Here is a 15,233-nt window from a genome sequence, read left to right on the forward strand (position 1 = left end):
CACGTGAGTTCGGCGGCCTGGGCAGGGGCAGGCAGACGGGGCTTATATTCCCACTCGTGGAAGTCCTGGGCGGCACAGATAGGGGAATAACCCCAGGTGGGCTAGAATTTCCTTCTTGACCTCCTTATATTGATTGGCGGAGGCGGCGGGAAGAGCGAAGTATGCACGCTGAGCTTCGCCCGTCAGCAGGGGAGCCAGCACCTGTGCCCAGTCGTCCCTATGCCATCCTTCCGTGGTGGCCGTCGCTTCGAACATTTGTAAGAAGGCTTCTACGTCATCATGAGGAGTCTGCTTGGGTAGCAGCTTCACAGCTTGCACTCGGGGGTCCGGCAGCTGAACGCGTTGAGTGGTGGCGGCACGGGGTTGGTCGAGGCTGGAACTGGGCATCTTTCAAAAACGCAGCGAGGCTGATCTGGCTGTGGGATGTTGTTGATGATGTTGTTGGTTGAATTTGTGATTACTGATAAGAAAAGAAAGAGAATCTCTGTATAGCGACTTTTTGTAAATATTGTGAAATCTATTTTGGTCTTTTTCTTTTCTATTCACCTTACCCACCCAGTGTTGTGTTGTTGTTGTAAAGTTTTCATCAGATTGTTTTTCTTTTAACATGGCTGTGTGTTTTCGCCCGTTATTGTAAATATTGTGCATATCACTTCATTTCAGCACGGAAGCTGTAGGGGTTGGGTGTCATTTCTTTCTGTAATCTATTCATTTTCTCCTGTTTTTCGGTTAGCCAGGGAGTTAGTTCAGACCCTGCATTTTTGTTTGAACTTTTTTTCTTTCTAGGGTATTAAGATTATTTGGGAAACAGTAGTTTTAATTTTTTGTTTATTATTTTGTCCTTGGCCCAACCCTGAAGTTCACTTGCTTCCTATTTTTGTGTGCTATTTTATTGCCATTAAACTTGACTTGGAAAAATAAATAAATAAATAAATAAAGAACGAAAGATCACAACACCCCAGTGTAAAGATCTTTATTTATGTTATTCTCCTAGACCCTAGACCTGGGACTTAACAATAACATAATCTATAAAGGTGAGAATCAAGATATTTCATGTGTAACGGGGTGAAGAATCACACGACAAGGAATTTCAATCAATACCCCGGAGGGTGGATTTATTGGTGTGGTGGGTGATAGGGAGAAAGGTCCAGGTAGGTGCTCCGGTGCCGTGAGTGCTCTCTTCCCGTCTTCCCAGTGCAGAGTGTCCGTGCAGTGCTCCTGTGGGGCTGGTCGGTCACACGCTGCTGTCTGTGGGAGAAATGAGAGGGCGAGTTAGTGCTCAGTCTCATGGAGAAGTCTCCCAGATGGCAGGGCTTGCGTGGCTTATGTGGCCGCCGCCTGATGAGCTGCAGCTGTGACCGATCAGCCTGTGATGAGGACGGCCAGGTGTTCCTCGCTTGTTGCCAGGGCGACGCTGATGAAGCTTCAGGACGCTCGTCACAAACCTTTTCCAGACTGATAGATCTCAATTACTTACTCATTTGTTTCTGAATTTCTTTGGATCTCGGCATGATGTCTAGCTTTTGAGGATCTTTTGGTCTACTTCACTTTGTCAGGCAGGTCCTATTTAAGAGATTTCTTGATTGCGAACAGGTGTGGCAGTAATCAGGCCTGGGTGTGGCTAGAGAAATTGAACTCAGGTGTGATAAACCACAGTTTTAACAGGGGGGCAAACACTTCTTCACACAGGGCCATGTAGTTTTGGATTTTGTTTTCCCTTAATAATAAAAACCTTCATTTAAAAACTGCATGTTGTGTTTACTTGTGTTATCTTTGACTAATATTTAAATTTGTTTGATAATCTGAAACATTAAAGTGTGACAAACATGCCAAAAAATAAGAAATCAGGAAGGGGGCCAACACTTTTTTACACCACTGTATATATACTGTATGTTGAGGTGTATTACTATTAACTGTGACCACAAAATTAAGTTCTTGTATTTCATAGTTGTTTTAGAGAGTTTTTATGTATCTGTCTGCTTTTTGTTTTTCAGACTTGACACGAAGGAAGAAGAAGAAGAGGTAGAGGACACCAGCCAGCCAAATAAAGGAAAGAGACAGAAAAAAAGAGATGATGACGAAGATTTTGATGACCTGGGCTTTAGCAATGATGACTGTGATAGTGATTCAGAAGCGGAAGGAAATTAACATTAGCAGTCTTCTGTATGCATTACCAGCAAACAGCTAAACCTAAGAACAGTGTATCTAAGGAAAACTGGAGCTGGATACTGGACATGTACTCACCTGTTCCCCTGCTGTTAATTGGGAAAGACTCCCAGGAGGTGTTTTCCTGTTGGCTGTGGTGACTGTTTGTTTCCATTACTGTGATCTTGCAGGAACTGACACAGTCGTATGCCGAAACCCAGTCTTGTTTTTTAAATCACACAAACATTTTGATAGCATTCATGTTATTTGAGAAGCTATATGAATGAAATATGTTTCATAAGTATTTTTGTAAATAGAAAAACAGAAATAGAAAGTACTGATGAAACATGTCCATTGAATAAACGACCTACAAGCAAGTGCTCTCTGTTTAGAAAATACTGAATTACACTGAATGTTAAATCTACACCTTCACTGTCCCGTTTTCTGTCCTGCTGACTGATTTTCATCTTTTTTAACATATAGATTTAGTTAGAAACGTCCTCTTTGCATATAATAAGTGGCTGCGAAAACACAGGGGACCCACTTTATATTAAGCGTTATTAACTACTATGTAGTAACATTTAAATTCAAAAATCATTTGATGCAATGCCCTTGTTGTGTAGATACGTGTATATATATATATATATTTTTTTTTATTTTTTTTAAATACATCCATATAATTGCGGCTGTAATTAATTTAAATAAATGCTGCTTAATTACAAACCTACCCATACCACTAAACGTATCCCTAAGCTTAAACATGTCCCACATCAATAGCAACAAAAGTTTGGCAATACAGCATTAACACAATAAGCACATTTGTAACAAGTAATCTTTTCTAATGTAAGTACATTAGTGCATTTAAAGATAATTAATATAAAGTAGAACCATCACAGGTCTAGAATAACAGAATACATTTTTTGAATGAAAATGAGTCCAGTAACATGTTAAATCGCCATGTGATCACAGAGGTAATGCTATGAGATCATAGCCAACTATTTCAAGATTTTCAGGGAAATCTCTCGTGATGTTTAAGGAACTTAAATGAGAATAGTTTCTGTTTCGCCCTTTGTGCAGCATCTGAACCACCTGTGACGCAAAGTTATGGAGAAGTTAATACTTTACATGATTGCTAATACAAAAACCAAATATAAACTGTTTTGTGAACGATTTGAGGAACTGTAACTTTAATCCTGGATTTATGTCATGAGGTTTAGCCACAGTTATGAAGCAAGAGGGGAGACCTGTATCACATGTCTGACTGCTTTACTATCTCCTTTACCACACACATCAAAATGATTGTGTCCAAATGCTATTGTGAAAATGCTTTCAATGGCTGTATTCTTTATATGGAAGAAATGGCTGCAGCTTCTTCATACGGAATACAGCTATTGATCACATTTTCACTTTCCTTTACTCTTATCAATGGCAGAACTCACTAACTTAGTTCAATGGTATGCATACAAAATAATTATGTGTAACTTAATTTCAGTGCAGTTCTTCTGTGCAGTGGACAATGCAAACCATTTTTGTTCTGTTTCATTACAATGCCCTTTATTTTTGTCTATAGCCTATGTAGTGTTTGTCTATATTGTTGTAATGTTTGTTGAAGGAGTCAGGTGAGACTGCAATGTCCTAATATTGCGTGAATGTCATGTGTCATGTGTATTCAAGTGTTGCACAAGAATTGTCCTTTACAATAATTATTTATCCAGCAAACATCAACGGATTGTTCTAATATAAAACATTGCACAGGCAAGAGTGTAATGTGAAACCTTTCAAAAAGGTACGTAGCTAAGGTAACTATTGTTCATCCGTGGTGCTGTCATTTGCTCTTTCATATAGTCTACAAACATACAATACAGCAAGTCCTTCTACCTTCATTCTTATAAATTAGCACAACTAAACAAAACATTTCACAAATATTTTCAGTTCAGTTTATTTGTTATAAATGCAAACCAGAACCTAATGAATTTTAGAGTCTCAGCTAATACCAATGGTTATTAATTATAGCCCTAAATTATTAACTGATGGATATGTTCTATGTATAAATTAATATTGCTTCAGTATTCCTTTATCCCACTAACCCTAACCCTAACCCTAATCCCGTGTTGGACACCTGCTACTGCTCATACATCACCATGACCACACGCGGTCGCCGTGATTTTGCCAAGTAAGACATGTTCCTGGATCAACATCTTTTGTTGATCCTGGATCAACATTACTGTCCAAAAAATACAGACTTAACCCAATCCCCACCCCTAAACCTAACCTTACCCATAATTTATTAAACGTTTATATTTTCTTATTTGTAATTATTATTATTATTAGCCTATTATTTGTAGTAGCGAGTAATTAAAACATCAAAATAAAGAAAACAGGCGGCGGTGTGCTATCACCAATTACAGAACGTCCCAATGGCGCATGAGAGTTTGATTGGATGTACCCTATGACGCGCTTAGAGCTGTTGTAATGATTACCGGTTTACAATATCCACCTCCCAGGAATTCTGCAATGCCTCGTGTCGTATATAAAAGTTCAGAGAATTCATTTGAAATGACATTTGAAAATCGGTGCCAATAATGAATCGGAACCACACAACCGCGCGCATTGCGCACGTCTTCAGTGGAACATTTGTGCACTCCACACCACGAGCTGCGGTGGAAATACTGCAGAACTGTGTCTTAGGAGTCGACGATAAGGGCAAGGTTTGTTTAATACGTTTTTTAATACAATTTGTGTCATCTCATTTTGATTGACTTTCGAAGATAAATGTCCTAATCACATAATGTATTATACTGTATATAATAAATGATGTCATTTGTTATTGCCAATGATTTGTAATAATGTACTTCCTATTTTTTTCATAATGCTATTTTTTCCCCTTCTTTCTGAGCAGATTGCATTTATTGAAAAACATCAAGATGTGGTCAGTCTTTCAGAAATATGGGGCTTTGAAACTTCAGACATAAAACAGCTTGGACAATAGTAAGTACATCAGTCTAAATGAATTGCATATATTCTATAGTCTAACATACCTAAGTCTTGCATAAGGGTGCAGGACTTGCAGTCGCTTTTGCATTCAGAACAACCACTCAGCAGGTAACGTCACCAGCTTTGTGATCAAATTGTGTAATAATGAGCATGTTCAAGCTTGAAATCGTTTTGCAGTGCCACTGCTTAATTTGACTTTGGCTCCACAGTGAGTTTCTTATGCCCGGAATGGTTGATACACACATCCATGCGTCTCAGTATAGCTATGCTGGAACTGCCTTAGACCTGCCTCTGCTGGAGTGGCTCAACACTTACACTTTCCCTGTGGAAGCCAAGTATAAAGATTTGGATTTTGCCAATGATGTCTACACTAAAGTTGTGGTAAGCTCATTGAAATTGATTAAATAAAAACTATAATAAATGTAAAGAATAACTCTAAAGTAAGGTAAATCATTGATGGAACTGATAAGGATGTAGAATGCATGTTGCAAATTTCGTTTGAATCTTTTTGCTGACTGTTTGGCATTGTAGAGAAGAACATTAAAGAACGGCACCACTACTGCTTGTTATTTTGCCACAATACACACTGATGCCTCTCTTCTGCTTGGAGAGCTTGCAGGTAAAACACATGCAACCAAGGATACACACATGTTGAATGAATTTCCCCTTTAACTGTGTCTGTGGTGGCAAACACAAACACATCCTTTCTCTAACCTTTGGAATTTGTCTTGCTTCGTCCTATCTTGTCTTAGTTCTTGTTCCTGTTAAGTAACTGCATTTATGTTTGCTTTTTCATATTATGTAAGAAGAGGTGCACTGTGTGTGACCTATCATTCTGTGAAGTAAAATTGTAATAACTCTGTCTCAACTTTAATATTACTTTCAAATCATGTGTCCACTATGTTGCTGTATCATTATCTCACAAGATAATAAATCGATCATTGATTTTAGATTTTGATATACAATATTTTGCCTCTTTTCCACTAGATAGGTTTGGACAAAGAGCTTTAGTGGGTAAAGTTTGCATGGACTGCAATTCTGCAGTTCCACAGTACAAAGAAAGTCCAAGTGAATGTAAAGAGGAGACAGATCGGTGAGTTTTGGAGGACTGTGTGACTGTACTGACACGATAGTGTTAGTACCCTCATGTACAATGTACAAAATGACTGAATTTTGGTTATAAACCTAATCTAAACCCCAGTCTGATCAATGAACGTGAAGATATGATTCTGCTTCCTCTTGTTTTTTTTTGCAGTTTCATCAAAGAGCTTCTCAAAAAGGAGGTAAATAATGAGTTCATTCTCATTAATTTAATTGATTTATTATGTAACTCTAGTCAGAGTCGGTGTTACAGTAACTAGTTGTGCCTAAATGATTTCAGGCTCTGTAAATATGAAAATAAAAACATATTATCTGACTGTTTTAGTACCCCAATGTTAAGCCTGTGGTCACTCCTCGATTCGCTCCATCCTGTTCCTCCTCACTGCTCAGTGAATTAGGTGAGATCGCCAATAACAACAAGCTTCACGTTCAGGTTTGTCCTCCTTTCACACATTAACATCTACTTGATAAACAGTGATTTACAAAGGTTAAAGAACATACAATTAACATTCAAGTGGATTACGGCATTGTTCACATGGTAGAAGCTTGAAGCATGGTATGATGACTAAGAGTTTTTGATTGACACAAGACCTTATGGTGTTATCACTTTCAGTTCTTTATGTTCATAATTCTTGTAAAAGGTGACAATGAGGTGAATGATGGGTGTGGTTAGCTTTATGTACTCCATGCTCCATCAGCATTTATAATAGAGATTCTGTGCAATATATAAACTATCATTGTAATATTATAAATAAATGCTGTAAATATTATAAACTGATATTCTAAACTCAATAGTTGTGAATAATTAGCAGTTTAGCTGCTGTAAATCGTAAGATAAACACTAATAGACCCATAATAGTAAAATGATTAACACCTGTTTTTCTGCAATCATTAAACTTATAGAGTCACATCAGTGAGACCAAAGAGGAAGTGGAGCTTGTGAAGACATTGTTCCCAGGCTGCAAATCCTACACTGATGTTTACCTCAAGCACAACCTGCTTACAGATAGGGTGAGTGGTATTCAGTGATTGTCATTATACTGTAAAGACCTGATGAAATATATTTTTGCATATATTTTTTTAATATATCTTTTTATCTAATATATTACTTTATGTATATATATTGTTCTACATAGATACCTTTGTTACTGATTCATTGTATCATTTTGTAGATTTTATGTTCTGAATTGTGTTGCAACAGAGTCCAAGTGTGAAAGTCTGAAGTCTATGCATGACATAAACAAATGTCAGTCTTCTATTACAAATACAGTGGTTACTATGCATCTTTAATGGAATGTATGAAATTGTTACTTGCATTGTAGTAATATTTTAAACCACCTTTGCCCTTCAAAATAAATAGGGAGGAACTCCTGGTGTAAAATGGGTTTGGGTCTTTAAAATATATGCAGCTGTTTGCCAATATACAGTTCTGTGAGTTTATTTAAAAAGATAAATACAAATAAATTAATATAAAGCTGCACATATTTGATGAACCAATATGTTTTTATTTTGGTTTGTTGTCATTAGTCCTGTGGATGTGAAGCGCTTGTTTGAGAGGTTCTGAATCATGTGCTTTGTAATATGAGTTTGTGATCAAGAGTTCAGTTCACTGGAGTGCATTGTCATTTGTTTAAGCATACAAACTCCCTGCTCTGAAGAGATGACACTCTTCCTCACTGATCTGGGACCAAGTGCACTTTCTGACTATTTCTGACTTAAAAGACCTATGATTTAAAGGAATAATTCACCAAAAAATTGAATATTTACTCATTTTCATTATTTACTCATGCTAGGGTCGTTGCAAACTTGTGAAACAAAATCTTTGATGGCTTTTACCAAATCAGAATATTTCAGTTTTAGGTTTTGGATAACTGAGTTTAATTTTCAATGAACTGGCTTCAATGAATGATTCATTCATTGCTATTCTGAAATGTATGGAAAAGGTATTTTGATTATAAAGCACCCTTTTAAAACGGTTCCAGTTGTTAAATTAAACCTTTGCCTAAAAGAATTGAAATTGGATTGGAATTAAATGATGTAAATGACTATTGCAGACTGTAATGGCCCATGGCTGTCACCTAACTGACGAAGAACTGGAGATCTTTCGTGAAACAGGATCCGCAGTCTCTCACTGTCCTAACAGTAACATTTCGTGAGCACCTAAAGCCTTTTACTATTAATATTCATTTTCAGATAGCTTTAATATATTCTAATACATGTTATTTCTTTCATTTACTGTCTCTTTTACCATCCCAGGATTTGCAGTGGGATACTAAATGTGCGCAATGTCTTGAACCACAAAGTGAAATTGGGTTTGGGGACAGGTAAGGCTGTTTGCCAGGCCATTTTGTGCATTATAGTGGAAAATTATTTCTTAGCGAAAGCTTTAAAGATAATAAGCTATACATGTCAGTTGCCAATTTCATGTCAGGTCCAGTATTCTGCATTTTATGGTTTTGTCTGTGCCGTCTGTAGATGTAGCAGGAGGCTACTCCCCATCCATGCTAGATGCTATGAGAAGAACTCTCGACACATCGAAGGCCCTGACCATCCAGGACCCTCAGCATAAGACTCTGAGCTTTGAGGAGGTTTTCAGATTGGCTACACTTGGAGGCAGCGAAGGTAAGTTTCCAGCTCTCATTGACAAACATGTTATTTAATACTACACTGTAAAAAAAATTCCGTAAAATTTACGGTAAAAAAACGGCAGCTGTGGTTGCCGGAATTTTACCGTACAAAAATACGGTAGCAACGTTTTAGGTTTTACGGTTTTAACTTAAATTTACAGTTAAATACCGTAATTTCATTAACTGATATAATGTTAATATACCAACCTATTGAAGTACTGAAATCTGTTTTGCACCTTTGTAATACACTGATAACCACCAAATGCAGGTGGTGATGAGAAAGTCACATGATGAACCAAAGCCCATCACAAGCAGCTTTTAAATAATAAGATATATAAAAGGTGCACAGTGTCATTCACACAGACACTAAACACACATGAAACTGAAATAATGCAATAAACATTAAATTTAACAACATTAGGTGTAACACACAACCCTAATATACAAAACTGATAAGAAAAAACTAAGAAGAAACAGTTATTTCAACAAAAAAACATCAAATTTGAAATGTAACCCAGGGAATTCTGGGAATGTCAATTTACGGTTATTCACTGTAAATTATACGGTCTTTTTCACTTCCAAAAACGGTATACTACCGTAAAATTAATGTCCAATACATGTAATGTCCAGTACAGTTTTTCACCGTATATAGTAGGGGAATTTACCGTTAACCATTTAACAGGTCTTTACTGTAGCATTTTTACAGTCTTTTACCATTAAATTCACTGTCATTTTTTACAGTGTAGCACAGCACACTATATAAACTTGCTTGGTTGTTCTCCAAATTCCCTACAGCCCTCTCACTGGATGATCAGACCGGAAACTTTGTGGTAGGCAAGGACTTTGATGCCCTGCGAGTGAATGTTTGCGTTCCTGATGGACCGATCGATTTGTTTCCTGGTGAAGGCCCCAAGGTTCGACAGAGCTCCTACTGATCTTTTCTGCCCTCATACTGAGAAAACAACATCAATTGGTTAAATGTTTTGTTTTGTGTGTGTGTGTGTGTGGTCATATGCAAACACACTGGTCTTGTTGCAAAAACAATCAATATCAATGAATATCCTTTGCATACATTACAAATTCTTTAATGTGTACAAATTATAAAGAATGCCCCATTTAATGTGCTTTTTTTCATACAGGTCATTTTGGAGAAGTTTTTAAACTTAGGTAAGTTGCTTTAAAAAATGTTGAAATGCTTAAAATATCCCTTTAATTCAGATATTCTTGTCTTATCTAAATCCATTTTTGTTCTGAAAAGGTGATGATCGAAATATTACTGAAGTCTACATGGCTGGAAGACGAGTGGTTCCATTTCCAGATACATAATTACTCTCTAGTTGTTTTTACCAGAAATGTAATACTTTTTTTTGCCTTGCAGTTTAGTTGTTTTTTAAAGGATGTTATAGATGTATATTATTTAGTTAACATATTGTTAAATGTCTTTATTTAGGAAATATTGTTTATTTACATTTTACCGCATGATTTAAAGATTTGTCCAATGCTCAAATAGATTTTCTTTCATTTTTATTAAATTGTTGTCTTCTATTTACTAGTCGTGTTGATCATGGAAAAAATGTGACAGAATATATTTTATATTAATCAATGACAAATTGACAATAAAACTGCTTTACGTTATTGTCACCCTTTTTTAAATTTATGTTATTTAGGTATATTTATGTATTTATTTTTGATTGCTTGTATTATCATTGATTCATGATAATACACTGTAAAACCAGTATTTGTGACACTCTCTCATGCACACAGCTCTCATCAGAAGCTCTTAGCTGTCTGTCTCACCTGTCCTTTCACTGTTTATGACAGTTCTCAAGTAGGAACAGTGCTCTTGATTACATTTGCTTCATGCCCTATACGTACAATGCTTACAATACATGGTAGATGAGTTCTGAATGTATTTGAACTGAAATTGAGTGGTCATCATTTCAAGCAGTGACAGCAGTCTTGCAGTATAGCATGCTATACATCTAAAATGATTTAAAACAGCATTTTTAATTATTCAATCATTTTTAAACATGGAGTTAAGAGACTATGTGTAATTGTTATATTCAAACATAGTGATTTTTCACACAACAGTACTAGTTAAATGAATTGCAGTAAAATTACATAAATAAATATGGACTTTTCATTATTCATATACATTTTAACACAATTTTGAAAAGTTTGTTTATCTGCCGATTAATTGGCAAAAATAATCGATAACCACAAGGAGGCGCTAAGAGACTGTGTTTTACACTGCAGATCTAACGCCAGTCTACAGCGATGTGCTTTAGTGAGTGAGTCATATCTGACTAATTATTTCACAGTATGCTCATATTTGAGTCACAATTTATATTCAAATATCAGTAAACACGATTTACATTTTATATAAATTTTCTGTTATTATTGTAAATTATGCTGATTTCTAATGATCTGAAACATTTTTATACATAATATTATTTTATGCCATGCAAGTTTGTGTCTTTTTCAGCCGAAGTTTGTTGCACCACAATGCCAACATTCCAGTTCTGAACTCTCGGTCAGTCAGGTCTGTCTTGTGTGTTTGGAAAAATAATATCTGAACACATTGCTCAGCAAGCAAATCTTGCTTTCATAATGACTATTACTCATCATGATGAATCTTTAGTATATATTTAGATGTCATTTACAGAAATGTTTACAAACTTTAAACAACTGCTTTCACAGAAGAAAATGTAAGGGACATATGTGACCCTGGACCACAAAACCAGTCATAAGTAGCACGGGTATATTTGTAGCAATAGCCCCCGCAATACATTGTATGGGTCAAAATGATTGATTTTTCTTTTATGCCAAAAATCATTAGGATATTAAGTAAAGATCATGTTCCATGAAGATATTTTGTAAATTTCCTACCGTAAATATATCAAAACTTAATTTTGATTAGTAATATGCATTACTAAGGACTTCATTTGAACAACTTTAAAGGCTATTTTCTCAATATTTAGATTTTTTTTGCATCCTCAGATTCCAGATTTTCAAATAGGCTAGTTGTATCTCAGCCAAATATTGTTCAATCCTAACAAACCATATATCATTGGAAAGCTTGATTTATTCAGCAATCTCAATAAATTTAAAAAAAAAAAGACCCTTATGACTGGTTTTGTGGTCCAGGGTCACATATTCTTTGCTGATATATGGGTAGGAACTGGGAAGATGCCCCTCTTAAAGGAACACTCCACTATTTTTGAAAATAGGCTCATTTTCCAACTCCCCTAGAGTTAAACAGTTGAGTTTTACCGTTTTCGAATCCATTCAGCCGATCTCCGGGTCTGGCGGTAGCACTTTTAGCTGTAGCTTAGCATAGATCATTGAATCTGATTAGACCGTTAGCACTTGGAATAATAACTCCATGAATTATATTAAGTATTAAAGCAATAGTTCACCTGTAATGAGTTTGTTTCTTCAACGAAACAGATTTAGAGAAATACATCACTTACTCAACAATGGACCCTCTGCAGAGAATGGATGTCATCAGAATGAGAGTCCAAACAGCTTCCTCCAGTGAAAACATCCATCCCCTGTTGCCCTCTCGCATCAAAATCCACTGACATATTTGGTTTTGGACTTGTTTGAGCTTAGAAACAATGCTTGACCTGTGCATATTTCTCTCCAGATTCAGACAAGATGACTTTTCACTTGTGAAAGCAATATTATGTAGGCTATCATGGAACGTTATTTTAGCTGGAAGCAATGGCCTGAAATGAAAAACACCTTACTGATGGTTTTGTTTCTTACAAACATGAAGCCTTTCACTTCACAAGATGTTAATTGATGGACTGGAGTCATGAAGATTGCTTGTGGATTATTGTGATGTTTTTATCAGCTCTTATTCTGACGGCACCCATTCACTGCAGAGGATCCATCGGCGAGCAAGTGATTTAATGCTAAATTTGACCACATCTATTCTGATGAAAAAACAAACACTACAAAATCTACATCCACGATGGCCTGAGGGTGAGTAGTACATTTTCAGCAAATGTTAATTTTGGGGTGAAATATCCCTTTAAATATAAAATATTAGCAAATGAAATGAACCTCAAAACTGTCTGCTTTGGCGTTCTAGCCCAAGGGCTTGAACCACAGACATCTTGCAAATAGCATAGTGTCTCAGAGCGAGAGAAGCAGAAGTGAGGGAGAGTGTATAAACATGGGAGTGAAAGACAAAGAGGCACACAGATGGGAGAGAGACAGAATGAGACGGAGGCATGAGTAAAGCGCATGTGAGTAGACGGGGCTTCGCACGTAGACGCGGTGGGAGCATGTGAATGGAGAATGAGGCGAGCCTGTGTCATATGCAGTGACGTAATAGTGCCCATCTAAAGCCCCGCCCCCTTCCTGCAGCCTCTCTCTCTTACAGAAATGCTGAATCAGTCAGAGTTGGATCGTGGATCTGTCTGACTGGGAGTTTCCTGGCTAGACCACACAAGGTACATTAAATAGTTGTGACAGACAGGCATATATAAGCACTTTAATAACACAACTTTACAGAAATGGCATAAAAGAACAGACTTTTGGCCATAAAATAGTTTAATATTGTGTATGAAGCTGATTGTCTCCTTGTGTAAAATTCAGTGAGTCAAAGAGGTTCCCATATCTGTCATAATCCCCTCTCTTCATGTAATCTGACTGTCTGGCTGAATTAACTTCCTGTGTGATCTACCCTGAAGAACACAAGCAGCTTTGTGAGCCACACCCAGACTCACAAGTTAAAGGGTGGTTTTACTCTGTACTGTTAACCAGTGTGGGGGGTAACGCATTACAAGTAACGCGAGTTACATAATCAGATTACTTTCCCCAAGTAACTAGTAAAGTAACGCATTACTTTTTAATTTACAAGAAAACATCTGTTACTTTTTCAAAAAAGTAACGCCAGTTACTTTGTTTTCCCATTTACATGCTGTTTGAACATGTTACTGTAGTTCTAGACTAAATGTGAATGTGCATTAATTCATACCACTCGCAAAAAAAACAGATTTAGTATTCATCAAAATGAATTAAAACAGTGAAATGCAAACTCAGAATATGACGCAAACCTGCAATAATTAAATATGTTAAATAACAAATGTATCTAATCCCATTTTATTAACCAATGTCTTTGCTGCTGACCTTTGATGATCCAGTTCAACCATACTAATAAGCAAAAATGACTTTAGAGAAACTAACAACTGTGCTTCATCGTTTTTTTATTGCTGAAGAGTGTTTCTTCTCCTGCGTTCTACTGTACAGACGTGAATTTACTTTTGCTTCAGCCTGAGGTTTATTCATTACACTTTTTGGTGTGAAAGGGCTTTTACATTTGCTATAAATAGAACTTCTTATATTAAAAACAATCAAGCCCTGCTCATATTTAAAATGTAATGCGAAAGTAACGCAAAAGTAACGTAACGCATTACTTTCCATACAAAGTAACTAAGTAACGTAATTAGTTACTTTTTTATGGAGTAACGCAATATTGTAATGCATTACTTTTAAAAGTAACTTTCCCCAACACTGCTGTTAACTGATTACCATCTTCCTGACTTCGCCTCAAGGAACAAAAGCTCGGTCGGTACACAACAGCACGGTAACGTTCTGGTCAAGTTCTGAAAAAGAGAACATTCAAGTTTGGAGTTTCCTGTGAAGTGAGAATTGTGTCGTATTAGAGTGTTTACTTGTGCGTGGTATTGTTAAATTGAGAGAGATTGTGTGAGATGACAGGCGGAACTCACTGGCCTTCACTGCATCTGTCATAATCTGGTTAGGCTTTGTGACAGGCCAGCCAAAAAAAAAAAAACTCACTAAAACTGAAAAGCTAAGTCTGCTACCTTAAAATTCTCGTCACTACTGATGGAGAATTTCAAGATGAAACTGGAAACATTATAAAATTGAGCAGAAATGACATATTTAGCATTTCATGATGTTAAACTTGAAACAACAGAACATAAGCCAATGGGGTAAGACGACAAACTTATTTCAAAGCGAAAAAAAGCTTGTTTTCCCCCTTATTTTAAGTATAAACATTTGATACAATTTTTCAGAAAACAAGATTTAATATAATGTCATTTTTCCTCACAAATGTTTTGATTTAAGAATGTTTAGATAGTTATACTGGAAAACAAGACAAAAATAGAGTAAGAAAATCACTTTTTGCAGTGAACATTTTTTACTAGCCATCAATATCCCTTTTCCATTTATTTGTAATTGTTGATGACATGTTTTGTAATATTTGCTATATTTTTATTCCTTAAAATATTTTTTAACTTGTCATTGACATTTACAGGATAATTTAAAATCAGGGATTCCTAAACTTTTTTTTTTTTTTTGGTCATCTGAACCCCTTTTAGCCGAAAA

At 36.2% G+C, this 15,233-nt stretch overlaps 2 protein-coding genes across 3 annotated transcripts in view; both read left to right on the forward strand.

Annotated features, from left to right (window-relative positions):
* The window catches only part of cunh9orf85 (chromosome unknown C9orf85 homolog), an 8,166-nt gene extending 5,488 nt beyond the window's left edge, over positions 1-2,678 (forward strand). The window contains exon 4 of the mRNA XM_016558157.1: positions 1,995-2,678. Within this exon, the coding sequence (XP_016413643.1) occupies positions 1,995-2,148 (154 nt within the window). The 3' untranslated portion in view covers positions 2,149-2,678. The remainder of the gene's footprint in view (positions 1-1,994) is intronic.
* A 1,960-nt stretch (positions 2,679-4,638) lies between these two features.
* Positions 4,639-10,412, forward strand: gda (guanine deaminase). 2 transcript variants are annotated; one of them, XM_016558070.1, is made up of 14 exons: positions 4,639-4,853; positions 5,045-5,133; positions 5,349-5,520; positions 5,671-5,758; positions 6,127-6,232; positions 6,395-6,422; positions 6,566-6,673; positions 7,144-7,251; positions 8,295-8,392; positions 8,497-8,564; positions 8,716-8,862; positions 9,663-9,781; positions 10,007-10,034; positions 10,126-10,412. In XM_016558070.1, exons 1-14 carry the CDS (start codon positions 4,728-4,730, stop codon positions 10,191-10,193), a joined length of 1,353 nt encoding a protein of 450 aa, XP_016413556.1. In that variant the 5' UTR covers positions 4,639-4,727; the 3' UTR covers positions 10,194-10,412. The 2 variants fall into 2 exon arrangements, with proteins under 2 accessions (XP_016413556.1, XP_016413557.1); XM_016558071.1 differs by lacking the exons at positions 4,639-4,853; positions 5,045-5,133 and adding an exon at positions 5,140-5,247.
* Positions 10,413-15,233: the final 4,821 nt, after the last annotated feature.

The sequence above is a fragment of the Sinocyclocheilus rhinocerous genome, unplaced genomic scaffold (genome assembly GCF_001515625.1).
Source record: "Sinocyclocheilus rhinocerous isolate Xijiao unplaced genomic scaffold, SAMN03320098_v1.1 scaffold196, whole genome shotgun sequence".
Classification (NCBI taxonomy): domain Eukaryota; kingdom Metazoa; phylum Chordata; class Actinopteri; order Cypriniformes; family Cyprinidae; genus Sinocyclocheilus; species Sinocyclocheilus rhinocerous.